Source organism: Ogataea parapolymorpha, chromosome VII (assembly GCF_000187245.1).
Source record: "Ogataea parapolymorpha DL-1 chromosome VII, whole genome shotgun sequence".
Taxonomy (NCBI): Eukaryota; Fungi; Ascomycota; class Pichiomycetes; order Pichiales; family Pichiaceae; genus Ogataea; species Ogataea parapolymorpha.
Genome location: NC_027860.1, coordinates 88114 through 114719, shown reverse-complemented (window position 1 = coordinate 114719; position 26606 = coordinate 88114). Strand labels below are relative to the sequence as shown.

The 26606-nt window shown below is 47.2% G+C and overlaps 16 protein-coding genes across 16 annotated transcripts; 9 read left to right on the top strand and 7 right to left on the bottom strand.

The window, feature by feature from the left end:
• Window positions 1-106: 106 nt before the first annotated feature.
• HPODL_02460 (putative aldehyde dehydrogenase-like protein) lies at window positions 107-1606 on the top strand (the record flags this gene model as incomplete). The annotated part of the gene is made up of 1 exon (XM_014076765.1): window positions 107-1606. One exon carries the CDS (start codon window positions 107-109, stop codon window positions 1604-1606), a length of 1500 nt encoding a protein of 499 aa, XP_013932240.1.
• A 186-nt stretch (window positions 1607-1792) lies between these two features.
• HPODL_02459 (Hsp90 co-chaperone AHA1) lies at window positions 1793-2806 on the top strand (the record flags this gene model as incomplete). Its single annotated transcript, XM_014076764.1, has 1 exon — window positions 1793-2806. The coding sequence occupies one exon, from the start codon at window positions 1793-1795 to the stop codon at window positions 2804-2806; it is 1014 nt and encodes a 337-aa protein (XP_013932239.1).
• A 35-nt stretch (window positions 2807-2841) lies between these two features.
• Window positions 2842-3531, bottom strand: HPODL_02458 (Superoxide dismutase [Mn], mitochondrial; the record flags this gene model as incomplete). The annotated part of the gene is made up of 1 exon (XM_014076763.1): window positions 2842-3531. The coding sequence occupies one exon, from the start codon at window positions 3529-3531 to the stop codon at window positions 2842-2844; it is 690 nt and encodes a 229-aa protein (XP_013932238.1).
• A 296-nt stretch (window positions 3532-3827) lies between these two features.
• Window positions 3828-6137, top strand: HPODL_02457 (uncharacterized protein; the record flags this gene model as incomplete). The annotated part of the gene is made up of 1 exon (XM_014076762.1): window positions 3828-6137. One exon carries the CDS (start codon window positions 3828-3830, stop codon window positions 6135-6137), a length of 2310 nt encoding a protein of 769 aa, XP_013932237.1.
• Window positions 6138-6201: 64 nt separating this feature from the next.
• On the top strand, window positions 6202-6482 carry HPODL_05327 (putative membrane protein; the record flags this gene model as incomplete). The annotated part of the gene is made up of 2 exons (XM_014076761.1): window positions 6202-6204; window positions 6240-6482. The coding sequence occupies 2 exons, from the start codon at window positions 6202-6204 to the stop codon at window positions 6480-6482; spliced, it is 246 nt and encodes an 81-aa protein (XP_013932236.1).
• Window positions 6483-6523: 41 nt separating this feature from the next.
• HPODL_02456 (uncharacterized protein) lies at window positions 6524-7747 on the bottom strand (the record flags this gene model as incomplete). The annotated part of the gene is made up of 1 exon (XM_014076760.1): window positions 6524-7747. The coding sequence occupies one exon, from the start codon at window positions 7745-7747 to the stop codon at window positions 6524-6526; it is 1224 nt and encodes a 407-aa protein (XP_013932235.1).
• Window positions 7748-7866: 119 nt separating this feature from the next.
• HPODL_02455 (Phospholipase D, catalyzes the hydrolysis of phosphatidylcholine) lies at window positions 7867-12477 on the bottom strand (the record flags this gene model as incomplete). The annotated part of the gene is made up of 1 exon (XM_014076759.1): window positions 7867-12477. The coding sequence occupies one exon, from the start codon at window positions 12475-12477 to the stop codon at window positions 7867-7869; it is 4611 nt and encodes a 1536-aa protein (XP_013932234.1).
• A 179-nt stretch (window positions 12478-12656) lies between these two features.
• On the bottom strand, window positions 12657-13064 carry HPODL_02454 (uncharacterized protein; the record flags this gene model as incomplete). Its single annotated transcript, XM_014076758.1, has 1 exon — window positions 12657-13064. The coding sequence occupies one exon, from the start codon at window positions 13062-13064 to the stop codon at window positions 12657-12659; it is 408 nt and encodes a 135-aa protein (XP_013932233.1).
• An 812-nt stretch (window positions 13065-13876) lies between these two features.
• HPODL_02453 (MFS transporter) lies at window positions 13877-15316 on the top strand (the record flags this gene model as incomplete). Its single annotated transcript, XM_014076757.1, has 1 exon — window positions 13877-15316. The coding sequence occupies one exon, from the start codon at window positions 13877-13879 to the stop codon at window positions 15314-15316; it is 1440 nt and encodes a 479-aa protein (XP_013932232.1).
• Window positions 15317-15339: 23 nt separating this feature from the next.
• HPODL_02452 (uncharacterized protein) lies at window positions 15340-16383 on the bottom strand (the record flags this gene model as incomplete). Its single annotated transcript, XM_014076756.1, has 1 exon — window positions 15340-16383. One exon carries the CDS (start codon window positions 16381-16383, stop codon window positions 15340-15342), a length of 1044 nt encoding a protein of 347 aa, XP_013932231.1.
• Window positions 16384-16669: 286 nt separating this feature from the next.
• HPODL_02451 (subunit of ER protein- translocation complex) lies at window positions 16670-17512 on the top strand (the record flags this gene model as incomplete). Its single annotated transcript, XM_014076755.1, has 1 exon — window positions 16670-17512. The coding sequence occupies one exon, from the start codon at window positions 16670-16672 to the stop codon at window positions 17510-17512; it is 843 nt and encodes a 280-aa protein (XP_013932230.1).
• A 73-nt stretch (window positions 17513-17585) lies between these two features.
• Window positions 17586-19523, bottom strand: HPODL_02450 (Heat shock protein 70 1; the record flags this gene model as incomplete). Its single annotated transcript, XM_014076754.1, has 1 exon — window positions 17586-19523. The coding sequence occupies one exon, from the start codon at window positions 19521-19523 to the stop codon at window positions 17586-17588; it is 1938 nt and encodes a 645-aa protein (XP_013932229.1).
• A 211-nt stretch (window positions 19524-19734) lies between these two features.
• On the bottom strand, window positions 19735-20547 carry HPODL_02449 (uncharacterized protein; the record flags this gene model as incomplete). Its single annotated transcript, XM_014076753.1, has 1 exon — window positions 19735-20547. One exon carries the CDS (start codon window positions 20545-20547, stop codon window positions 19735-19737), a length of 813 nt encoding a protein of 270 aa, XP_013932228.1.
• A 118-nt stretch (window positions 20548-20665) lies between these two features.
• HPODL_02448 (Adenosine kinase) lies at window positions 20666-21700 on the top strand (the record flags this gene model as incomplete). Its single annotated transcript, XM_014076752.1, has 1 exon — window positions 20666-21700. The coding sequence occupies one exon, from the start codon at window positions 20666-20668 to the stop codon at window positions 21698-21700; it is 1035 nt and encodes a 344-aa protein (XP_013932227.1).
• An 807-nt stretch (window positions 21701-22507) lies between these two features.
• HPODL_02447 (Transcriptional regulator CRZ1) lies at window positions 22508-23335 on the top strand (the record flags this gene model as incomplete). Its single annotated transcript, XM_014076751.1, has 1 exon — window positions 22508-23335. One exon carries the CDS (start codon window positions 22508-22510, stop codon window positions 23333-23335), a length of 828 nt encoding a protein of 275 aa, XP_013932226.1.
• An 84-nt stretch (window positions 23336-23419) lies between these two features.
• HPODL_02446 (E3 ubiquitin-protein ligase) lies at window positions 23420-26590 on the top strand (the record flags this gene model as incomplete). The annotated part of the gene is made up of 1 exon (XM_014076750.1): window positions 23420-26590. The coding sequence occupies one exon, from the start codon at window positions 23420-23422 to the stop codon at window positions 26588-26590; it is 3171 nt and encodes a 1056-aa protein (XP_013932225.1).
• Between the last annotated feature and the right edge of the window lie 16 nt (window positions 26591-26606).

Below are 26606 nucleotides of genomic sequence, written 5' to 3'. Positions count from 1 at the left end.
TTTCCGCTAAGATAAAAAATAATGGCCGGGAAAGATTCCTAATGCAGAAGTTGTTATCTGAGCCGTATATAAGGTCCCGCGTCCCCTAATATTTTTGCCATTACAAATGTCATTATTCGAGAAGATCACCACACCAAACGGCAAATCCATTGAGCAGCCATTGGGCCTGTTCATAAACAACGAATGGGTGAAAACCGATTCCACCATCGACGCCATCGATCCTTCCACTGGTAAGAAGATTACTGCGGTCTACGCAGCCAGTGAGAAGGACGTCGATGCAGCTGTTGCGGCTGCGGTTGAAGCGTTTGAGAATGAGTCTTGGACCGGCCTCACCGGCTCTGAGAGAGGTGACTATATCTACAAGATCGCAGAGATCATCAAGAGGGATGCCGAGCTGCTGGCCTCTATTGAGTCCTACGACAACGGTAAGCCATACGAGGCCGAAGCTCTGGCTGGTGATATCGTTGAGGCTTACGAGGTGTTCAAATACTACGCTGGGTTTGCTGACAAGATTCACGGCCAGTTCATTGGTGCTGAGGTTCTTGGAAAAAATAAAATGTGCTTTACTGACCCAACTCCATTGGGGGCAGTGGCCTCAATCATTCCATGGAACTTCCCATTCATGATGATGGCATGGAAAATTGCTCCTGCGCTTGCTACTGGCAACACCGTGGTGTTGAAAACCTCGGAGATCACTCCGCTATCAGCTTTGCACCTGGGTAAAATTGTTTTGGAGGCAGGTCTTCCAAAAGGTGTTGTGAATATTGTTTCTGGATACGGCAAAGATGCCGGAAACCACTTGGCTTCCCACCCAGATATCAGCAAGGTTGCCTTCACTGGATCGACTGCTACAGGTCAGAAGATTATGGAAGCTGCTGCCAAATCCAACCTTAAAAACGTCACCCTGGAATGTGGAGGAAAATCGCCCTACATTGTGTTCGCAGATTCAGATCTGGACAAGGCTATTGAGTGGGGATTCAGTGGTATCTTCTATAACAAGGGAGAGGTTTGCACTTCCACCTCCAGATTCTTTATCGAGGAGTCTATCTATGACGAGTTTTTGGAGAAGTTTGTCAAGTTCACCAAGGAAAACTCCAAGGTCAGCCAACCATTTGAGAAAGGCTGCACGATTGGCCCTCTCGTGTCATCTCTGCAATACGAAAAGGTGAAGAAATATGTGGAAATTGGCCAAAAAGAGGGAGCCAAGCTTCTAACAGGAAAGTTCCACGAAGGAGAGGGATACTTCTGTGACCCATTTATTTTTGCTGACTGTACAGATGACATGACTATTTGCAAAGAGGAAATCTTTGGTCCTGTCGTTGCCATCACGAAGTTCAAGGACACAGCAGAGGTTATCAAGAGAGCCAATAACACCACGTATGGTCTTGCGGCTGCTCTGTTCACCAACAATATCACTAAGGCTCACAAAGTGGCCAACAAGCTCCAAGCCGGTATGGTGTTTATCAACTCGAACGGTGACTCAGACATACACGTTCCTTTCGGTGGTGTTAAAATGAGTGGTATCGGAAGGGAACTGGGCACCTACGCTCTTGATCTTTACACCACCCACAAAGCCATTCATGTGAACCTGGCTCTGGAAGACTGAATAGAGTGTTTGGACTCGTCAATGGCCAATGAAAAATAAGATGCTCTGAGAGTATACTCTTTTTTGGTTTATATAAATAATCAATCTATTCACTTTTATCTGCAATTCCTGGCTGTGCGCATCCGGGGATTTAGAGCTTAAAAATATTTGATTCAGCAGTAAATTATTCTCGATTTTTCTTTTAGTATGGCAGTTCAAAATCCTAACAACTGGCACTGGGTTGACAAGAATTGCATTGACTGGGCAGCTCAATGGTGCAAGAGGAAGCTCGTGGGAACCTCTGCGGGCTCCTCCCCTAAAGTCAGCGTTGTGGGGCTGAAGAAACTCGAGGGAGATGTGGAGGTCTGTCAGCGCAAGGGCAAGATTTTCTCCATATACGACTTGAAGCTAGAGCTTTCTTTTGAGAGTGACAACTCGGAAAAATCGAAGGGCACCATTAGCATCCCTGAGCTTGCCTATGACACTGAACACGATGACTTCCAATTTGACATCACCTTTGACAAGCCAACGGGCTCTAGCGAGGAGGATTCTATTCGCTCGTTGATTCGCTCAAATCTTGTGGAGGAGCTTAGAAAGAAGCTGTCTACCTTCACTAACGACTTGATCAGCGAGAATGCCTCTGATATCCAAGTGGACAAGTCTCAGGTGAATTCCACTTACACTGCGGCTAACCAAGAAAAGACATTGACCAAAACAGTGGTGAAGGAAAGCACCACGTTTAACAAAGGAAATTCCGTGCAAAAGGCAAAAACAACTACCGCAGTTTCATCTGCCGACTCGTCTCGTGTGCCAAAATACAACACGTCTGACCTTAATTTCTCAACCACCTTCAACACCTCGGCAGAACAACTATACCTCACTCTTTTGGTTCCTGAGAGAGTTGCAGCCTGGACTCGCTCCGCTCCACAAATTGAACCAAAGGAGGGCACTGAGTTCCAGCTCTTTGGCGGCAACATCCAAGGTAAAATTCTAGAATTGCAAGAAAATAAGAATATTAAAATGCTTTGGAGACTACGGGACTGGAAGGAAGGTCACTACACAGAACTGCAATTGACCTTCAATGAGGGAGCTGGCGAGACAGAAATGGCTGTCAGCTTCAAAGGTATCCCTATCGGGGACGAGGAGTTGGTGCGCAACAACTTTGAAAATTACTACATCACCTCGATAAAAGTCACTTTTGGTTTTGGTGCAGTTCTTTGATAAAGAAAATCGGAATATATTCACCATAAAGTTATTTAGGCAGCTGAGAATCTCTTGGAAGCCTCAGCCCAGTTAATAACGTTCCAGATAGCCTTGAAGTAGTCTGCCTTGACGTTCTTGTACTGCAGGTAGTAGGCATGCTCCCAAGCGTCGATGGCAACTAATGGCTTGTATGGACCAGCAGCAGTATCCTGGTTGTAGGTCTGGATAACCTCCACGGCGCCATTCTCGCTGTTCTTGACAATGAATGCCCATCCAGAACCCTGGATTCCGGCCAACTTAGTGTTGGTCAGAGCAATCAAATTGTCGAAAGAGCCGTATTGCTCAATGACCTTCTTGTAGAATTCAGAGTCAGGTGATGGCAATTCACCTCCACCCTGCTTAGCTGGAGCAAGGTTATCCCAGAAAAGACAGTGGTTTAGGTATCCTCCACCGTGGAACTTGATGTGCTGTTGCAACTCGTAGGTTTTCTTGACATCACCTGCAGCCTTGGCTTCAGCATGCTGCTCAATGGCAGTGTTGTAACCGTTGACGTAGGTCTGGTGGTGCTTAGTGTAGTGCAACTCATTGATCTGGCCAGAAATGTATGGCTCCAATGCTCCGAAGTCCCATTTCAAGTCTGGCAGGCTGACCTTGGTTCTGAGGCCACCAATGGACATCTTGGCAATGCTGGAGTTTCTGGAAACATTCAGTGCAGATCTGACTGGGATTCTGGCGAGCGACATGGCACTTGTTAGGATCAATTGAATTGTTTAGTAGACTTTGCTATTTAACAATATCGATGTAAGTGATTGGTTGAGATTTTCACTACAATTTATAATCGGTCCGACTCGCCTCGCCATGCGCCACATGGAAATTTTCCATGTTCCATGTGTGGCACAGTACTTCCATCCACAGATCCTACTTCTTACCCCTTTTATTTGTTTCAGAATCTTGAAAGACCGGGTGCTGTGAAATCAACCGCGTATCTCACATAAACTCTAATAAAGCCATGATATCTTCACAAATCTGAATTATATCAATGTCAAGACCTGTCTTGAAAGAAGTTGATCCTAACACTGTTTTGGCAGCCAAGGCCCAAAACAAGGATCCCAGATCCCAGAACACCCTCTTTTTAAATAACAATCTCCGTATCAGTCAGACGCGTCCTCACTCTGAAGATGTCACTTTGGTGGAGTGTGAGACCAGTGGTGATTTTGATTTCAGCTTCCTGGATCCGCAGGATCAGGATTCAAGACCGGGAAGCACTGGCAGCAACTTCGACAGTTCCCTTAGCATCGACTACACAAACATTAATGAGGTGCTAAATGAGGTAATTGAAAAAAGCGATCTGTCAGACCTCGTCAGAAGAGAGCTCTTCTTCTACACTCAAACGGGGATGTTGACATACGATAATTTCGACCAACTGTACTCTAAAGTCAATGCAAAGTCAGGGTCCCACAATATTGAGATAAGGGCAATTTGTGCATCCAGCCAGCGAGTCTGGAACACTTCACAAAAATCTAGCTACAAAGTGGCAATCTGTCCTAAACGTTGTATTGCGTTTACAAAGGAATATGCTGACTACAATAGGTGCCCATGCTGTAATTCCGAAAGAGATAACAGCTCCTATGTAATCTACAATTCTGTGAGACCACTGATTGGCTCAATCATGTCTAACCCATTCTCAAGGGCTCAGATTGAACTGTCATCGAGACACAGTGGCAACGAACACAACTTGCCTGTCACACTTATGGTTGAACAAAAAGTGACGGTGAACAATGTCGACTATGATATTGTTTCCATATCCTTCGATAATCTTTACAAGGAACTCAAGTCACGTGAGGAGTCGATAAATGTATGTCTTGCATATCCATGTGCGGACTCCAAAAATAAGGTACAGTATTTTCTTGCTCCTTTGATTGAGGACTTGCATGATCTGTATCACCATGGTTTAAGAGTGCGTCTGTCAGAAGACGAATCAGGGTTTTGCAAATGTACCGTTTCATCAATTCTTGGTGCAGACCTTGCTACCACAGCATCCATGATCAGTGCCATCAAAGGACCTGATCCAAGATCCTGGGGAATAGATAATGCGATAACTACATTTGCCGAAATTCCTGGCGTAAACGTACCAGAATCGTTTCCTCCTGATTTGAAAGCTCTTCTCTACGAGACTGTTTACGCAAAAGGGATCCATCAAATTTATTTCGCAAAGGATAACCCCGGCTTTACGCACGAGCTTGGCAAATTGAAACAGTCTATAACCAAAAACCTCTCGCTTACACAACCGAATTTGGTTCACAGTCTGCTGAAAAAAAGCAGCGCTTTGCAGGTCAAAGGTTCAAGTTGGCAGATTGGACATAAATTATTCTATGCAATTTACTATGTCACCTGCCTTAAGGCACAGAACAAGGGAGTAGCGTCAGAATCTACCATGTTTTTGGTAGAGCTTAATGCCTATCTTGAAGTATACTCCTGTGATGATTTGACTGACCATACAGAAGAGTTCAAATATTTCATAAAGCAGCTTCTCGATAAACTCAAAAACCTTTGCTTCAAACATGAAACCCTGAAAAAACTTCAGTCCGTGCCATGCCATATGCTTCTCAACGCTTGTGATACTCTCAAAAGGCTCAAAAATATTGAAAACACTCACTGCATGGCCAAGGATATGTCGCTTCCTTGGGTGAGGAACCTCAAAAGCAAGACGATGACTTCCGTTGGTGGGCGTTTGCTCATGAAAAGTATCCATGATTGTCTATGGTTTACGGAATTCAAGTACGATGTTGAACAAGACCATTGGAAAGCTCCTGGGAAATGGACATTTGACAGGCACAACGTTGGACATCGGAAGTTGCAGTCCAAGATTCGAAAACGGATCATGTGCTCCAGGAAGTTACGCAGTCAATACCTGCAGTCGGCAGAGAAAAGCGAGAGTGTTTTGGATAATATACGCATAACTAACTATGGCACTGCTCTATTAGACGGAGAGGAATTTAAGATTGGCGGAAGCAAGACGTACGCCAAAATACAACCCCGATACAAACGTGGATCCGCAATTTACGTCAAGATCCATGAATTTGTTGAAATCGGCTTGAATGAGTTCCCTAGCAAATTCGCTATTGTCGAGAACCTTCAAGAGCTTGTTTTCAAGCACAAGTTACCGATAGCCAACACAGACAAGAAACTAGTTGTTGGCCGCACTTATGATAAATCTTCTTTCGGAAAAACCGAGATAGTGGAGGTTGAGAAGTATACATGGAAACTGGTTTCTATGATACCTCTGGATGCCACCACATCATTTGTTTATGATTCGCACCTTTGCTACGACGATGTAATATCAAAATAAAAAATAAGCCCACCTTAAACCTGGCAAGTAAATCAATAAAAAAACCAACACATTGACAAACGAAATGGTAAGTACCGATCATGTTATGTGTTAACAATCAAGTCATTTGATAAGCCTGTTGGACTCTCAATGCTTCTGGCAGCTACCCTAATTTTCGTTTATTACACAGTTTGGACGTTTGTGCTTCCATTCCTAGAGCCAGACAACTTTCTACAGAACTTGTTTCTACCAAGAGAATATGCTATTAAAATCCCTGTTTTGTTGCTATGCATTGGTGTCACATTTGTCGGTGCATTTATTGGCAGCGTGCTAATTCGTTCATCCAAAAAAGGTAAGAAAGCATAGCTGAACCTTTCTCTAACATTCACAGTACGGATAGGATGAGTCTATGTATCAAAGAATCTAAAATTGCTATTTGCTGAGTTCCATAAGTCCTCTGCCAATTCTCTTCCCACTCCCTTTCGGAAGCGTCCGTTAGAATCGAGATACGAGTCTTCCTTTTCTTGGGGTAGCGCCCGAGATCGCACTTTTGTATTGATATGTGTCTGTTTTGGAAACTCGAAATACCGTCCTATGCAATCCATCATTGGTTTCTTGTTGTACAATGCCAGTTTCCGAAGGTCGTTGGAAATGTGCTCATACTTGTTTCTTTCATCAATACTGACGTTCGCCCAGACATTTTGGCTAATGAGCTCCACAGGCTCTGCAGAATCCTCGGTTTTGGAATTATCTTTAATTCCCAACTCAAACCAAGCACTCCCTGCAAGGCTATGGTGTTGCATCAGGTCCTTAATGGCCAACTGTCGTTGCTGCGTTCGCATGGGGACTGTTTGCGTTGGTGTAGAGAACTCGGTCATCCCAATCCCGTGCGAATCGAGAGGATCTAAGTACGGATTGACTGTGTCGTTATTGTCATGCCCGCTACTCTGGGATTCTGAACGAGTCTCGTCATCGGTTGTCTCTCCTTTCTGCTCTGATTTTGTTGTATTATCTGTAGAGCTCGGCCTGTGCCTAATTTCCGTAGAATTAGGGTCTCTTAAGTCTCGTCTTCTCACTTGCTCTATATATTGTGAGTCTTGCAAGTCGCTCTGATAGTAATTGATTTTCGAGATTGAAGAATTAAATGAAGGTGCCTCATTAGGCGGCGGCCTGTTGATTAGTATGCTTTTTTTCCCAGTCTCGTCGGGAACTGGAGGCGTGCACTGCGCGTCCTGATTCGACCGCGTGTCAAGAATGTAATTGACAGAGGATGTTCGTCTTGGAGCAACAGTCTCAAACACCTTTGAATCATTATACGCATTAATTATATGGTTTCTGTACCCTGGGCCACCTCCGGAGGCAGCTGATAAACTATGGCGTTTCACTTCTGCCATATGGTCATTCTTGGAGCCAAAAAATGGAGACTGCGTTCGCTTGAGCGAAGTCTGTAGTGACTGTGTCGAGTGCTCGCGTCGAAGTTTGTTGAGCGTAAAATTTGGCTTGAAAATGGAAGTATGAGCAGAGGATTCACGACTTGTTGGTATGCTTTTTTGGAACTCATATCTTTTTGGCACCTGGAACTGGCGACCACGCTTTTCTCCGGGCCGCTGGCTGTCCACTACACTCTCCATAATGGAAAAAACCCTGCCTTTCTAATCTTCGAAAAGGCAATTCTTTTATCTTATCAGTAGTGTGCCGCTCGACATCATCCTGTATTTTTTCTAATCTAGCAATGCCTTACATGATTACGTCAATTATAGATTTGGACCGGAGGAAGCTTATCCGCCGTGTAAAACCAATTTGACGACTCAACTTCTTTCTGAAGCCACTTGGTGGGGAAGATGACCAAATGGCCCGTGATGAGCTTCAATAGCTTCTCGGCAGACTCGTAGTCGTACACCGAAGGAACCCCCAACAACGGATTGGCCTTGGATCTGTTGTAACTGTTGGACACTCCAGGACGCGTATATCTTTCGAGTTCGGCAATTTTGGACCGACGAATGGCATAGCGCAGACTGTCAATCTGGGCCTCGTCTGTCTCGGAGCTCAACGGTGGCTGGGTCTGGACGCCTGTTGAGCTTGTCACACTCTCGTTTGACCCGTGTTTGTCGTCCGCTGTCTCCGGGCTCAGTTGCTGAGACATCAACTCTGTGCCTCCATGCTCTCCATCGGCCGCAGTTGCACCACCGTGGCTGGCTCTTTGGTGCAAAAGGAATGACTCCTTCAATTCCTGGAACATCTTATAATCACTCCATGTTTGAACAGTGTCGTCAGGTTGAACATGGAAGACCATCTGGTAAATCATTGTATTGCGCAAAGCTTGCGGCATCCACAAGCCTTCGTAGAAATCAATATCCAGAGGATCTTCAAAAGAATAAGGGTCCACAAAAAATTGTGAAACTCTAGGTAGAAAGTTTGCACTCAAATCTTCAACATCAGCATCGGAAAGCGAAGTGGCCGGGAACCGAGGCTGTTTCACAAGTGAACTTTCAGGGTATCCATTTTCTGTTCCAGAGGAAAAGTTACCGGCATCTTCCTTGGTACTGGCAGATGCATTCTCAGACTCCCGCTTGCGTTTGTTGAGAAGCTTCTGTAGATAATGCAACCTCTTGAGCATATCCCATCTTTGATGGTTGAGGACGTCTATCGGTAAGTTTTTATCATCGCTGGTGATGAACTCTAACACATCTTCAATGCATGGAAGAGTCTGATGAATGTCAGAAGAAGACGAGCTTGCCCATTCTGCAAGAAGCTTAGTGTTCCTCGACTTGGAGTTCACATGTGTTGCCGATTGATACTTGTCCGGCCCATACCCTTTCACCTCACTTCTATGAGCTTTGTCGGTAACCCGCGAATCGCTTGAGAATGCCTTTTTCTCCCTGATGCCGGGATTCTCTTCACCTGCTCTATGGTTAAAGGAATAAACATATGGAATCTGGTCCAAATTATCGGAGAGGGCATCGTCATAGTCATTGTGGAATGAAGCTATGAGCTTCTTGGTCAGCTCGCTACCAGCTGTCCTATGAGCACTTAATTCCGATTTGAAGCGCGGTGTTCCATCAGGTAGATCTAGAACATACCTAGCAGCGAGCTCGACCATTGCTGACAATTTTTTGTCTCCTGTTTTTGATGTGGCACTGGTCAGACCTTCAGAAGTACACGCAAACTTCTCTATCTGAGAGAACCTTCGTTCCACAAGCTCTAAGAGATCGACGTCAACACCCAGGTGCTCCCTCATCTGCCGCATCCGCAAAGTGTGAGCAAATTTGGCAACCTTATACGGTTTTCCATCCATAAAGGTGTCAATCATTTCTTTGTCACGAATAATCGTGCAAATCTCCGAGTCTCTAGTACCTCTCATTGATCTTTCATTGATATTAGCCGACCCAATAATTGCAATGCGGTCGTCCACAACCATCGTCTTTGCATGAACATACAATTGCTCTGTCGTCAGAGACTTCTTTCTCCCAATGTATCCCCATTTTCTCAACGAGTAAAATTGAATATAGTCTTCAGGTCTAATACCAGCCCTTCTCAGTCTAGCAAAAATGGACGTCTCTCCCATGGAAATAGACATGTACTGGCACTGCATAATGACCCTGATCGACGATGCTTCTTTGCTATCCACCTGGCTCTTGAAACCGGGCATTAATGGTATAATTATGACTGCCTTCCAGGACTCCCTATTTGCATGAGCACGGATAATCCTCTCAACCAGTGCATCGCCAATCTTATTTTTGATCACTACGCCATCATGTTCGTGGCTGCTGACAAAGAATTGGTTCTCGATGTAAATGAAATGCTCACTCGTCTCTATGAGTCTCAGGTATGCATTGTGGATACTTTGCTCGGGCTCCTGGAGTCCTAGAGACCACGAGCAAGATGAACGCAAAACTTGGACTTCGCAAGTGCCCGTAAGTCCTAGCTCTTGAATTTCTTGCTCAGTAAAATCTCTTGGGGGCAACAGTAATGGTGTAAGTCTCGAAGGGCGCTTCTGACGTAATAGAAAGTTCCAACGCTGGACAAAATGTCTTGACAGATCTCTTGCAATATGGCCGCAAGTCATCATATGGACATCATGCCATGGCATGCGAGGGACTGATTGTCTGTCGATCATGTCTTGAAATGGCTGGTTAAGCTCAAAAAAGTCGCAAATTCGTGGATTTGAGTAATCTTTTCCAGGATAGATCTGGTAGCTGTAAGCATTTCCAGTAGAGCTTGAGCTATTTGGAGGGATCGGATCAAATGCACATGGAGCATCGTCAACCACCGAGTGATCAGGAGTATCGTATCTTCCATAGCAAAGGTCAATTCCTCCCACGAAGCAGACAGTGTGATCAATAATAACAAGTTTCTCGTGATGAGCCCAGAAGTAGACATTCTGCATAAGCTGATTCGGAGATCTCAGAACATAAACATTTGGATGAAGATCCAATAGCGAGTGTTTGGTCCAAAGGGAGTCTGTCTGGACGGTGTTGGCAACATTTCTATACACGATGACAAAAATTTTGATACCCTCTTCTGCCTTTCGTTTGAGCAGTCTATCCAATCTCCATTCCTGATTACCATTTGCAGGACGTCTGAGGTACAATTCTGGAGAAAGCCACCAGTCGTGAATATAGACCACATCTTTTGCCATTTCTATTGCTGCGGAAACAGCCCACATGTAGTCTCTTGCATCCACAAACCATTTTGCAAACACATTATCACGGACAGGTGCAAAGCTCTCAAACCGGTGCTTCTTGGACCAGATGGTCTCTTTTGCCATTTCATGGATCGCAACACACCATCTCTTCATCTGGTTTGCGGACTTGCCAACGACACTCAGTTTCCGTTCCGAGTTTTCGAGGGTTAACGACAGATAAGATTTGTGCATCGGTGCAGGATCTTCCACATAGCCATCTTCGTCATCGTCGTCATCTTCTTCTTCGGCTTTGAGCTGTTGTTTTACAAACTCCGATAAGTTGTGCAATGTGACAGGAGCATCTCCAAAGCCTGAAAGAGTAAACTTGAAATTGTTGTCAATGAGGAATACATCAAGCGGAGTGGTGGAGTTTATGTCAGCAACGTACATAATGTAGCTGTGACCCAGTATGAACCATTTCGCAATGTGGCGCTCAACCATGGCTTTCAGTTCTCTGGCTTTCAAATGCCCGACCCTCCATCCTTGAGCTCTCGCTGTTGTTTTAATCAGCAAATAGCCCTCCTTGCGCTTTCGTCCTGTCTCGTACGATAAAAGCATCCCTATCGGCGACAGTTCAAAGAATTGGAATATACGGTTCGCTTGAGGGCGCAAGTTGAATGCACGAATCAAGTTGTCCAGATATTCTTGCATGGCATCCCTAAAATGCTCGTTAGTGAGAATATCGTTTGGCTTGCGCTTGAAAAACCCATGTCTTCTTAGGCTGGAACGAACGGAGAACATGCTGGCGTTTTCCTCCTCGTCACTAGATTCCGAGGAATTCACGGGATTGTATGCGGTAGGGGTTTCATCATTGGGCGACATTACTGACGATGCGTTGGTTTCCACTCTATTGACACCTTGCTTTAGCTTTGAGTATGTGGTTTGATTTTTATATTTAGGGAATTTTGGGAGCTCAATCTCCTTGTGGCCCTTCTGTAGCACATTCTCTTGCAAAATCATGAGCCTCAATCGATTGTGCAAAACTGCCAAATCTCGGGTAGTCTTTTCTAAAGACCACCTTAAATACTGGCTCCCCACTGCGTAATCAAGGTCTATTCTGAATTTTCGTTTTTTAGTATGCACATTAGTACTCACATCAGTGAGCGTCAAGCTAAGCATTTGAAGCAAAAGTGGTACTCTTCTTGTGCCGTGCTCATCAGACATGAAATATGTGGCGATAATCAACGCAGCTGGGTATCCTAAAATGTTTGCGTCCACCAACCATCTTGTTTTCATGTGGCTTTTGTACTCAAGTTCGTGAGAGTGGTCTATCTGTCCATGAGCAGTGGAAGTTCTCACTGGTTCCCCTCGGGTCGTCACTCGTTTGATCCCTTTAAGAATCTTCTTTTGAAGCGGTTCTTTTTCCTCGCTCGGCTGCTCTGGAGCTTGCTCATTGTGCGTCCCTTTGAACGAGAAAAGTGATAATCTGCCTGTCCTTCTAGCAGTAGGCGTAGGGACTGTTTTCGAGTCTTCGTCCCTCCAGTAATCAGGTGTAATGCGGTCGTCTTCTCCTAGGGGAGGCTGGTTCTTGTCGTGGCCATTTTCCTTCCCGGAAAACGTCTCTGAACTAGCATTCTGCTTTTCTTCTCCGTTAACCGCAGTTACCTGGTTGAATCGGTCCTGAAGATGCTCGACATTGGCCGGAGATGCTAACTCAGCAGATTGTACAGACGACATTATGGATTAACACAGTCGTCACTGCAAATAGGAGACTGCAGATCGGTATTGGTGCTGATAACGATATGAACAATATATTTTAGTGTTTTGTTCCCCTTCGTGTTATGCGAAGCTTAGTTTCAGTTTTACGTAAGCACAAACACATCAAGTGAGTTTACATATGTTCAGGTCTATATACACTAGAATGTTTCGTTCAGGTACTTTTTGAGAGGTTTAGAGACATCGCCCTTGATCCGGAGCGTCATACTTTGCATGAGGCACGTGAAATCGCTTTTTGGTTTCTCGGGAAAAAGCTTCTGGACGTCATCCCTAAACTTGGTCAAACTTCCATCGATTCTTCGCACTTCGGTGACGACAGCCTGACTTTTGTAGGTTCTGTAAACGGGTATGTTTCCTTTGTGAGTTCTTGAAATGTAGTAAGCGTTTTTGAATGGTTTTCCGTACAAGTTGTCGGCGTTGACTTGCTCGATTTGGGGGAAAACCTTGGTCAGTCTTGAGAGAGTAGTAGGAGCCAGAGGTTTCTGTGGCAACGAGAGCGACACCGGCGTAAGAGTCGACTGTGCTCTGGTAATAATCTGTTTCCACATGGTGGTATTGGTGTCGAAGAAAAAGTTTATACAAGAAAATAATGGTCGTGCACTGGATACTTTAGTAAAAGAATCGAAGCTGATCTAAGGACTGAAAATCGATTAGCAGTGGGATTCAATGATGAATAGCCACCAGACGTAGTGGGTGACACTAGTAGAGTGTCCGAATAGTTTAAACTAGTGCCTTTTGTAACTCCAAACTATGCCCGCTCCGATCAACGTGATATAGCGTACAAATTATGATCGGAGTCGATGGCTCATTGGTCGAACCAGGCCCCAAAGAGCTCCACGGCATGTATTGTCGTAGTTTGATTTGGAGGGCGCTATTTTTGTTAACTCAAATCCATCAGCTTAATTCTGTTGGGTATCACTTGGCAGTTGCCAAAAGCGTTCTTTGACGCCCTACATCCGATGACCTCCAGCAGGAGTGGGAAGGCCGGACTTCTGCCTCCGTCCGTCTCGCCAATCACAATTTATGATCATTGTTGAGCCAGCCGTATATAATCTAATACAGTGTTCAACAAAAGTATGACTGACACGATTGTCCAATGCAGGGCACCAACAAGCGATGGAAATGTCCCTAAACAATCGCAATGAACAATAGATCAGTATATCAATCACAGTACTCTAGATACGATTTCCTAAACTAGACAGGGAGTCCAAATCTTGGCTGAATTTTGCACCGTTGCATGCACGGCAGCCTGGCTGTGCAGGTGACTCCGGTGATTCATTCTGCACAAAAATTTAATGACTTAGTCAATTTTTTTATCAGTATAAATAGCCCGGCTGAAAAATTGAAATGGTATAGCAAAATGGACGTTGAATCGAGCACCAAAACTGAGGCTTCGCAGGAAGTCGAGAACCTCACCCCTGTCGAAGATAAGAAGTTGGACCGGATCTACCAGCACTTGGACTTCCGGATCATCCCTGCTCTGTGGTGTCTGTACTTCCTCACGTCTTTTGGAGGATCTGCATACGGAAACACCCTAACTATGAATTTTGAAACTGGACACTCGCTCAAGCAAACTTTGAATCTCACGGCCCACGACACGTCGGTTGCCTCGGCGCTGGAATACGTGGGTTTCATCCTGTTTGATCTGCCAATGAACCTGGCCATGACCAAAATGTCTCCCCAAGTCTGGCTCAGCAGAATGGTGGTTAGTGTTGGTCTGCTCTACGTCTGTTATGTCGCTTTGAAGAACGCAAATGGCCTCATTGCCATCCGTTTCTTCTCCGGTGTGGCAGGAGCAGGTGTGTGGCCTGGCATGACATACTACATCTCCCTGTGGTATCCAGAACACCGCACAGCCCGCAGAATTGGCTACTATTTCACTGCTGCCCAGCTGAGTGCTTCTGCCGCTGGTTTGGTTGCTGCAGGATTCCAGAAGATGGACATGACCAGAAACATGGAGGGCTGGAAATGGCTTTTCATCGTCTACGGGTCTGTTACCATTTTTGTTGGCTTCACCCTAATTTGGTGGCTTCCTGACAGACCATCGCACCTGGCCAGTCCTAAGAAATCTTTGCTGCCAGAGAAGGTGGCGGTCTTCTTCCGCTCGCCTCAGCCTCTGACTGGCGAAAATCGCCGCATCCACGAGCAGGACATGAAGGCACGGTATGTCAAGCTGAGCTGGGGCTGGAGGGACGTTGTCAAGGTCATCTCTGATCTGCGGACATGGCCACTGATTATCATGTACTTTGGGGTTGTTGGTACTGGATTTGGTCTTGCTGTGTTCGGTACCACCCTCATCAGTGCCTTGAACCCAAGTCTGTCTGGTATCGATGTTTCACTGCTGTATGCTCCAATCTGGCTTTTCGATCTCGGAGGTATTTTGCTTGTGACACCGTTTGCAGACAAGTTCAAGGGCTTGCGGCCGATTCTCTTCAGTGCAAGCACCCTGATAATCATCGTGGGATTGATTGTCACAACCTATGCCCATGGGTTCTGGCACAGATACTCTGGCTTGCTCATTGCCGGCTTTGGTCTTGGACCAACCGTGCCGATCACTATGACCATGTCGTCCGAGATCATGCTGCCTGTTTATGGAGACGTTGGCACAGCCGTGGCGGCTGCGCTGGTGTCTGGTCTTGGAAACCTTGGCTCCGTTACTGCCACCTACGCTCTTTATTCGGGCTGGCCGGCCGACGCAGCAAGATTGTACCAATACTCCAACATGATGCTGGTTTTAATGTTGGGCGTCAGTATTGTGAGCTGTGCTGTTCTGCAGTTCATGAGATGGAAATGGTACTAGTAATTTAATATATAGTCACTAATCTACGGCTTAATCACTTGCTCTGGCGACCCGTTGTTTTTGCTGCTTCTTAGGATCGCATCCACAATGCTCAGATGGTGGAAACACACCTCTGGGGTAGTGATGACCTTGGACTTGTCCTTTGTAGTGAGCGCCTCGCCCAGAACCTCAAACTCTCTGTCTGTGCTCAAGAACTCGTCCTGGATCGTAATTGTCTCGGTATTCTTCGGAGTGTCCGCAGTGAGTCCGCCAGTTCTAAGAGTGATCACTCTGTCTTTGCCCGGACTGAAGTCGAAGTGAACAGACCCGTTGTCGCCGAGAATCTCGAAAAAACAACTCTTCTCTGTATTTCCGAACGCAGATCCGTAGGTAAATGTGCCTATCTGGCCGGCCTCAGTCTCCAGAAGCGCGTAAGCAATGTCGTCGGCACCACTCTGCTCGCGGATCTGCCTCGTGTGCGCAGAAACTGTCTTCACCTCGCCGAGCACGCCGGTCAGAAGAGCAAGCTGGTGCACACCACCATCAGAAAGGAACCCTCCAATGTGTTCTGGCTTCTGTCTCCAGGAGGTGGACAGATAAGCATTGTCGAAGTTGAAAGGTCCTGTCGAATGGTATGTAAAGGAGTACGCTTTTCCAATCTTAGAAACGGCCCGTTTGATCTGTTCCACGGCTTTGAAATAGGACCAGTGCTCCAAAATAAACACCGTAACGTCAGGGTTCTCTCTCGAAATTTTGACGAACTCTTTGGCCTGCTCGATATTCGCAGCCAACGGTTTCTCCAACGCAATGTTCTTCTTGTGCTTGACTGCCAGCTTCAATGCGTCCACAGTAAACTGAGCAGGAAGTAAGGCGTCCACTAGATCGACTTCTGGGTCCTCAAAGACCTCCTCGAGACTGTTGTACACCTTTTGAATGCTGGAGTCTTTCTTGGCAAACTCCTCTGCCTTGGCCTTGGTTCTATTGAAACACGAGTATGGAGTGAAATACTCGGACTTCTGAAGGGTAGGCAGATGGGCCTTTGTGGCAAAAATACCAGTACCAACAATTGCAACGTTAAGCTTCGCCATGGTAAATAATGAAGAACTAATTATTTGGCCAGAAGCGCACTTATAACACCAGCATGACTAATACGTGCATACACCGCAACGCTGCCACAGTGAAATTTTTCGGTCCACTGCCAGCCACTAAACACCAGGGCAGGTCGACACGAACACTGGCTAAACAGGTCCTGACGTATTTTTGTGTCCCCAGGGTCTATCGGACACCGTTCGAGAGCTACCGTAAGTAGGGTCGTGTGGGGCTCAATCTCGAGATTTGCTAAAACACATCGCTAAATAAAAAAACTCGTCGTCAATGAATCAACTACAAGGGCCATCCGAGACACAGAAGCTTACGCCTCCGGCTGTGAAGGATCCTGTGGCGGTCACTGTGGCTACGTACCTGCGCCATCACAAGATCTTGAAACAAAGACAGGGATTCAACATCAACACAAAGGAGAAACAGGACTTCTTCAGGTACAAGAGATGTATAAGGGCATTGCTAAGCGACGAGTACAAGAAACAACAGGCCAAACAACCCTCGCTTCCTATCATTGCGGACAACGCACAGGCACAGAGGATGTTCATTTTGATGATCCAGAACCAGCTCATCCAGCCGGTTAAGAAGCTCAAGACACAGGAAGCAAAACAAAAGAAGGCCAAGCTCGAAAAGGGCGTTCCGTGCCTCGAGTCGACGACGAAAGCTGTTTTGCAACCAGATGAATATTTCGTATGGACTTTCACGCCCCCAAACCCGTACCTTGTGGTGTATTCTCTACTAGGTCTTGTGGCCATATTCACCGTGATCCTGTTCCCATTGTGGCCATTCTGGATGAGAAAGGGTGTTTGGTATCTGAGTACGTGTCTGTTGGGCCTGATTGGTCTGTTCTTCGCGCTCGCCATTGTCCGACTAATCATTTACGTGTTCACGCTCGTGTTTCTTCCTTCACAATTCTGGCTTTTCCCACGACTGTTTGATGATTGCGGTTTCTTTGACAGTTTTGTGCCGCTTTACGCATGGGAAGAACCTAAAGGGAAGGGAAAGAAGAAGAAAGCCAGGAGCGCGTCCGAACATAAACATGCACCGGCAGTTTCGTCGCAATCAGAAAAAAATACTACAACGGCCACCAAACGGGCCACAGTCGAGGAAGTTGAATAGCACGTATAATAATTCCATTAAATTTTCCTATAAAACCCTTCTAACCTTCATTACCAATCTCATCATGAATCGTTCAGTCCACCTCTTCGACAGAAGGACCCTGGTCAGCGCCCGGAGCAGCTCCGCCAGCACCTGGGAAGCCGCCTGGAGCTGCGCCGCCTGGAGCACCACCGGCTGCGTACAAGTCCTTCAATGCGTCGTTGGCAATACCTTCAAGCTCCTTACGCCTGTCCTCATACTCATCAGTAGTGGCGGACTGGTTGTTGTCGAGCCACGAGATCGTCTCCTCGATGGCCTTGTTGAGAGACTCTCTCTTAGAAGCGTCCACTTTCTCTTCGAACTGTTTCTCAGAAGCAGTTTGCTTCAATGAGTAAGCATAGGACTCCAGACCGTTCTTAGCAGCAATTCTAGCAGCCTCCTTTTCATCCTCCTCTTTGAACTTCTCGGCCTCGGCAACCATTCTATCAATCTCCTCCTTGGACAGTCTGCCCTTGTCGTTGGTGATAGTGATCTTCTGCGACTTTCCGGTACCTTTCTCAACAGCGGACACATTCAGAATACCGTTGGCATCGATATCGAAAGTAACCTCAATTTGAGGAACACCTCTTGGTGCTGGTGGAATACCAGATAGCTCGAATTTACCGAGCAAATTGTTGTCTTTGGTCTTGGCTCTCTCACCCTCGTACACCTGGATCAGCACACCAGGCTGGTTGTCCGAGTAGGTGGAGAAGATTTCAGACTTCTTGGTTGGAATGGTGGTGTTTCTTGGGATCAGCTTCGTCATCACACCACCAGCGGTCTCAATACCCAGAGACAGTGGAGCAACATCCAAGAGAAGCAAGTCTTGAGTCTTGGAAGAGGTGTCACCAGTCAAAATGGCGGCCTGGACGGCTGCACCGTAGGCGACGGCCTCATCTGGGTTGATGGACTTGTTTGGCTCCTTGCCGTTGAAGAAGTCAGAAACAAGCTTCTGGATCTTTGGAATTCTTGTCGAACCACCAACCAGCACGATCTCGGCAACCTGTGACTTGTCGAGCTTGGCGTCTCTCATGACTTTCTCAACTGGGTCCAAAGTGGATCTAAACAGGTCCTGACATAGCTCCTCGAATCTGGCTCTGGTGATCGAGGTGTAGAAGTCAATACCCTCGTACAGCGAGTCGATTTCGACAGAAGTCTGGGCAGAGGAGGAGAGAGTTCTCTTGGCTCTTTCGCAGGCTGTTCTCAATCTTCTCAATGCTCTTTGGTTGCTCGTCAGATCCTTCTTGTACTTTCTCTTGAACTCGTTGGCGAAGTGGTTGACCAGTCTGTTATCGAAGTCCTCACCACCCAAGTGGGTATCACCGGCCGTGGCCTTGACCTCAAAGATACCCTCGTCAATGGACAACAGGGAGACATCGAAGGTACCACCTCCAAGATCGAAAATCAAAATATTTTGTTCGCCTTTACCTTGCTCCTTCTTATCAAGACCGTAGGCGATGGCAGCGGCGGTTGGCTCGTTAATGATTCTGAGCACATTCAAACCGGCAATCAGACCGGCATCCTTAGTTGCTTGTCTTTGCGAGTCGTTGAAGTAGGCAGGAACAGTGATGACGGCGTCAGTCACTTTGCTACCCATGTACGACTCTGCAGTTTCTTTCATCTTGGTTAGCACCATAGACGAGATCTCCTCTGGAGTGAACACCTTGGTCTCACCCTTGAACTCGACCTGAATGTGAGGCTTGCCACCCTTCTCAATGACCTTGAATGGGAAGTGCTTTATATCGTTTTGCACTTCTGGATCGTCAAACTTTCTACCAATGAGTCTCTTGGCATCGAAGACTGTGTTGGCTGGGTTCATGGCAGCCTGGTTCTTAGCAGCATCACCGATCAACCGCTCAGTATCGGTGAAGGCCACGAACGAAGGCGTGGTTCTGTTACCTTGGTCATTGGCGATGATCTCAACTCTGTCGTTGACAAAGTGGGCCACGCAAGAATACGTTGTTCCTAAATCAATTCCGACTGCTTTAGACATCTTGATTCAATACTGAGGAAAAATGCGTGGTACGAGGCCCACTTTATATACACAAAAAATGCTACATCGGATGGAAACATATGGAAACTCTGCTGTCAACTGACGGTTGCTGGTACCTTCTCCATACTAAGGCAATTTCTGGAAAATTCCAGCACCACTTACGCTATTTTTGTGGGGTAGCTGGTGCACGGATGTTTTGGCCCTGGCTGAGCTACTCCTGTTTCTGTCCTGAGCGAGCAAATTGTTTGTATGCCAGAAGCACCATCTTGGAGAACCAGTGGATGTTGAGCACATTGAGGCCAATGTTCAGCGCTATGGTGACGGGCAGGATGCCGGATGGTAGCTGGTCACGCACTTTGAAGCAGATATAGAAAGTTCTGAAAGCAGCGTAGATGCCCCAGACGATCCGGCACGAGAAGAACGAAACAATTAGCAGAATTCCGTTCACGATAAACAGTGTCTCGTTGACAGCCCCCTTTGGGAGCCTCGACGCAAACCAGTATAGGTTGACGAAGGGCGTACTGGCCTCGAAGATCAGGAACGAAGGAATCGTCGGCTGACAGAACCCTTTGAAGGTCATTCCAAACACGGTAAGTGCTGCTCCGGCGTGGAATAAGTACGGCAGGCCAAACATGTCGAAGTGGAACAAGCAGCAGTACAGCAGGTCCCACACAAAATATCCGCAGGTGAGCGCAGCGGTCAGTCCGGCAAAGTCGTAGGATCCAAACACCGGATCGGATTTGAAGTATGGATGGAAGAACATGGGGATGCATAGGGCAACTGACACGATAGACTGCACGAATGCGGAAATGTGAATGTCAAAGTTGAGTTTGCGTCTTTTATTAGTGATGCTAGTGTAATGCTCTCCGAAGATCGCGGTATTGATCAACGGAGCAGCCATGGTGATTGCATGATAGAACAAGGCACTGGCTACAATTTCATGCCAGTGTCTTTGGAACGGCGTCTTTGCAGACTCCAGGTACGGATTGTATTTCAGAAATGGATCCTGGTCAATATAGAGCATGAGTTCGAACGTGTTTGGCCCAACAAATAAAATGTGAAATCGGTGCTTATGTAAAGAAATATAAAAAAATATACGAAGGATTTTAGAACGTACGAAAGAAAAACTTTACTGTGTTACGATGGCTTTCGATCTTGTTTGTTTGGGGAACCCGCTGCTGGATTTGCAGGTGAATGTTGACAAAGCGTACCTTGATAAGTACGGTCTCAAGGAAAATGATGCTATTTTGACCGAGGAAAAGCACATGCCAATCTTCGACGAGGCCCTTGCCCGTCCTGATGTGCGTTTGATCGCTGGAGGTGCCGCTCAGAACACCGCTAGAGGCGCCCAGTATATTCTACCAGCCAACTCTGTGCTCTACTTTGGCTCTGTTGGAAAAGACAAGTATGCAGACAAGCTCATCGAGGCCAACAAATCTGTTGGGCTCACCACCGCCTACATGGTGCAAGACGACATTGCCACCGGCAAGTGTGCTGCTTTGATCAATGGTACCAACAGATCGCTGGTCACCGATTTAGGTGCTGCTAACCATTTCAAGCCATCGCATCTGGAGAAGCCAGAAAACTGGGAGCATGTGAAAAATGCCAAAATTTTCTACATTGGTGGCTTCCACCTGACCGTCTCTCCAGAGGCTATCGAGCTGCTTGGAAGACATGCTGCCGAAGAAAACAAGCCGTTTGTGCTCAACTTCTCCGCTCCATTCATTCCTCAGTTCTTCAAAGAGCCATTGGCACGCGTCCTGCCGTATGTTGATTACGTCATCTGCAACGAGTCGGAGGCCGCTGCGTTTGCAGAAGCCAACGGTCTTGACGCCTCTGATCTGGTCTCTGTTGCCAAGTCGATTGCCAAATCGGCCAAAATCAACGGCAAGAGACCGCGTACTGTTGTTTTCACCCAGGGAACTGACCCCACTTTGGTCGTTGTCCACGAGAATGGAGACTTTGTGGTGAACGAGTACCCTGTGCATGCGTTAGAGGCTTCGAAAGTGACAGACACCAACGGAGCGGGTGACGCTTTTGCTGCTGGTTTTGTCGCTGGCTTGGTTCAGGGCAAGGATCTTGCTACCTCCGTTGACATGGGGCACTGGCTGGCTAAGCTGTCGATCCAGGAGATTGGTCCATCTTTCCCATTCCCTAAGCAAACATACAGTAATTAGATGTATAAGTAAAGGAATACCTATAAACTACGTCACAGGAACTGATTCACGTCAAGGCGTGGGAGGCGAGCTGGGGCTATGTTTTGGCCCCGGTTTTCCGGTGACTGAGAATCGGTGATTACGGACTATTGTCTGCGAATTTAGCGAGTTAAGTTTCCTGCCTGTTTGGGAAGCCCGAGCAAGGCTTTGAACGCCGACAAAGCCACCCAAGGTGATATTTCCTGCCATTTTCTTTGTCTGTGAGGTACATCTGTGAGCATGCATGTACTGATGCAATTTGCTCCGGCAAATGGGTCTTGTCGGTGGAGTGTTTTTATTGTTGCTATTTGTTCCGGCCCGGTATTCCCTTTCCGGAACCTGCAAACTTTTTCTATTGGCTCGCAAACACCGAGGAATTGCATATATCTGTGCCTAGACTAGATGTGGGCTGAGTGCAGCCACAAAATATTTTTACTGCGTGCACCATCTCAAATACCGAGCCGATCATTTCAACCAGGCCCTACAAGCCGCACTTGGCATTTCAACACGGGGACCTGCGGTACGGGGCTTGGCTCCTATCCCCATCAGCACTTAAGCCTCTTCGCACACCGTGATGTTTTATTCCAGAACCAAATTGTTCCGCCTCACTCTTGCATGATGCATCTGGAACGCATTACAATAAGAGCCGAGCTATCTTGGAAATCTCCTCCACCTACAACTGTTTATATAAATCTGGGATATCCTCGAGAGCCCTCAAAATCGGCGTCGCTCTTCATGTTGAAGTTCGGAATGGCATCTACTCCCCCAGGATTTTCTAATTTGCAACAGATGTCAACGGATCACTTAAATGCTCGCTTTGCGCAATCTCAGTATAATAAGCTTCCTACCCTCTCGGCAGTGAACCCGCTACAAACCCAGCAGCAGCAGCCGTTGGTGCCTCCCTCGTACTTGTATGAGCACCAAGATTTCATGCTCTCGGATCCAGCGGACTACATCGGTCTGTCCCCGCCGATCTACTATAACGCACAGCCACTTGGAACGCCGAACCGATACAGCAAACCGGGCGATATGTTTTACCAGTTTCCGCAGCAGAGGGGTCAAATTGCGCCTCGCGTACCATCTCTGGGCATCTCGCAGACGTACATGCCGTCGCTCAGCGACCATAGGGCACCCGTGTCCACAAAAACCTCGAAATCGGGGGCAGTCTACCCATGCCGGATATGCGGTAAAGTGTTCCCCAAGCCGTACAACCTGAAATCGCACCAGAAGACGCACTCCAACGAAAAGCCGTTTCCTTGCAAGTACTGCTCCAAACCGTTCGCCAGGTCGCACGACAGACGTCGACACGAGAAACTACACGAGAACGACAAGAAGCTCAAATGTGGAGGCCTTTTGAGCGACGGGAAAACTACCTGGGGGTGCAATCGGAAGTTTGCGCGCCCGGACGCGCTACGCAGACACTTCCGGACAGATACTGGTGTAGCATGCATCCGTCCGCTGATGCTCGATTTCCGCAATTCAAAGCAAGTCTACGAAGAGCCCACAGAAGAAGACACAGAGCAGGTGATTAACGATATAGCGCGGGAGGCCGCCATAGAGGCGCTCAGCATGAACATTAATCGTGCGGGCGACCACGACACCAGCTCACCAAGCTAGATAAATCCAGATATATAATATATATATATTTTTTTACACATATCCCGTTTCGCTCCAAAATATTTTTAATCTATTTTTTTCTTCATGGAAGAACAAACGTGTCGAATCTGTCGGTGTGAAGGAACTCCCGAAGACCCGCTGTTCCACCCATGTAAGTGTCGCGGGTCGATCAAGTACATACATCAGGATTGCCTGATGTCGTGGCTTGAACACTCGCATAAGCAGACCTGCGATATTTGCCATACAAAGTACGCCTTCCAGACGATTTATGATTCCGACACCCCAGAACGACCACCGATTTACATAATTCTGCACACTCTTCAGACAGTCTGCCAGAACATCCTGTACTATGTGCTAGTTGTTGTGATCGGCGTGGTATTCATCCTGTTGCAACTACCGATTTCCACGTCATTCCTAGCTCGCCTCTACACATATCTACTGGGCTGCTACATGCCCCACCAAACGATCCGGGAGTCTACTCTTTTTGGCAAACAGGCTCCAGACCCAAAAGGCTGGCTCACCTCAACGAGTCTCAAGACACTTTTGTTCAGTTCTTACCTCAAAGGCCTGCGCATCCTAGTTTTTGGGGCCACGTTGATCATTGTGACAGTTGCCGTTCACGAGTGGGTCACCAAGGACGAGGGCTTTTCAAAAATCATTGAGCACAACATTGGGCCGGAGTTCACCGCGCAAAAGATCCTACAGATGCTCCAGCAGCCAAGAAATGAGATTCCCAGACGGCCCGAAACACATCTTCCGCATGCCCTTGATCCTGCCGTGCAGGACGAGCAGGACGAAGAAATTGACGAGAACGATGAAGCTGATCGACTCGCTCGTGACGAGCTGCTTAGACAGCTCCGTATTGACAGAGCAAGGAACCAGAGAGAACAGCGGCGCATTCGGCAAATGCAAGAATGGCAGGAAGAGCAGCGCAGACAGCAACTCGGAGGCGGCGAGAACGTTTTTGTAGAATTCTCGCTGACTCCGCTGTTTCTGATCAAGGTGGCATGGTTTCTGGAACTCATGGTCATCGTGGTTCTGGGTGTTTTTTACTTTCTTCCCTCGTTGCTGGGTATGATCTCTCTTACCGCGATCCACTCCCTTGTTGCGCTATCCTACAGGCTGATGTTGCATCTAATCCAAATGGCTGGCATCAAATTTACATTTAATTACAACATTTCTCTCGACTATCTGCCTTCCGTTGATTTCTCCTCGCTTCAGCACGTCTATCTTAATATCGTCAACTGGACTCCCGAAGCAGAAGTATTGGAGAGGACGCTGGTTTTGGCTGCGGGCTATTTCACGGTGGGATCTACAATCGCCGCAATCATGCACCTGCTCGAGTCCGGATGCTCACCCGTGAACCCGCTTTCTCGTGGATACCGGGCCATATACGTCGCGCTACTCGAAGTCGTTTGCACATTGAAGGTACTCTCCATTTTCTGCATTGAGCTGCTGGTCTTCCCTTTCTTCTGTGGATTGCAGCTGGATTTTGTGCTCGCTCCAGTCCTGACAGAGAACGGCTTCTTTGCTCTGTTCGACATCATCAACTCGCCATACAAGAGTATAGTACTGGTCCTTGGACTTGGAACTTACTTCATGTACGTTTTTGCGTCCTTTGTCAGCATGGCACGCAGCGATATTCTCAGAAAGGGCGTTCTGTTTTTCATCCGGTCTCCAGACGACCCAAACGTCCGGCTCATCCACGACGCCTTGATGAAGCCGTTTGGATTGCAGATTTCGAGAATTGCGCTTTCGGGGCTCGTTTATACAATCTACATCGCCGTGGAGTTTGCCGCAGTCACCTGGGGCCTCAAGTACCTTGCTCCTTACAAGTTATTCCCTATTCGATACACAATATCTGGCATTTGGTCGGTCATCCCTCCTTTGATCAGATCCATCGCGACACAACCCTCTTTTGTGAGACTTTTCCGTGCATACTGGCAAATGGCTTTCAGACAGGCGTGCTCACTGCTTAGACTTTCGTCGTTCATTTTGGGTACTGATGTGCCCGAGGAACGCGGCCGCGTCGTGTATCGGTCTCTGGTGTACCGTTTATTGGCTCACAAGCCGGACTATAATTTGCCAGTACCGGAAACAGAGACCGCAGCATACTTCCAAGAACACCCAGAAGCCACCTGCTGCTTTGTCCCTGATGGAACGTTCGTTCGCGCACCTGATGACGATAATGTTTCTCGTTCCTTCATCAGAAAGCTTTTTGTTCCCGTGACCAAAAACGACGTGCCGTTGGCCCCTGTTCCCGATGGCGAGGACGAAACTGAAGTCAAAAACAACCCCTACGGAGACGAGGAGCTGGTTTCGATCACCTCATACACAATTGTCTACCGGCCTCCTAATTTCAAGCCGCGTATCTTTGCACTGCTGGGCTGTCTGTGGGCATATTCATTGACGCTTGGCGCTCTGGTTTTCGGGGCAACACTGTTGTTTGCCAAATTGGTTCTGACGCCGGTGAAAAACACCATGCTTCACAGACTATTTTTCCATCATGATGCAGAAACCCTGGACGCAAACGAGCTGTTTGCTGGCTTTATTGCATTGGCAGCAGCAGTTCGGTGTTTTATCTATTTTGTTGACTACAAGGCAAGCGAAGAACAGCAGGATCTCATCACCTATATCAAGAAGGGAGTGCATTCTGTTGTTCGTTTCGTGCGCTTCCACGTGCTGCCAACCTCCAGGAAGTTTGCTGCTCTTGCCCTGACGCCTTCTGTTTGCATGCTGTCGACAGTGTTGCCGGTTGTTGCCAGTGCTACTGCCCTGTCAACTTTTCAGTCACGTGTCTTTGAAATTGGACCTCTGTGCGCTGCTTGGATATCCGAGAAGACACCATTGTACAGTGTCTCTCTTTTTTTGTCCTCTGTGGTTCACGCGTACACTCGTGCCGGAGGTGCGCTCACCCAGACGTGGTACGAGTTCATGTTCAGGAGCCCTGGTTATTTTAGCTTGCTTGCTGTGCAGCTGCTGGCCGTTGTGGCGTATTATGTGCTGGCATACAGTTTCTGGGGCAACAAGAGCGTGCTGGAGTCGTTGAAGCTGGTCTACAAAGTCATCTACACGCCAGGATACGAGCCCGTGGCGGCATGGACCATTGTGTACTTTACGTGGCTCCCATGGAGTCTTTACACCTGGAGCAAGATTGTTGGAGACTTCTGGAACTGGCTGATCATCACAGCAAAAAACCAGCATTACGGGAAAAGAGTGTTTCTGACCAATAACGAGGAGGAGGACCTCGATTAATGTATAATGACCTTAT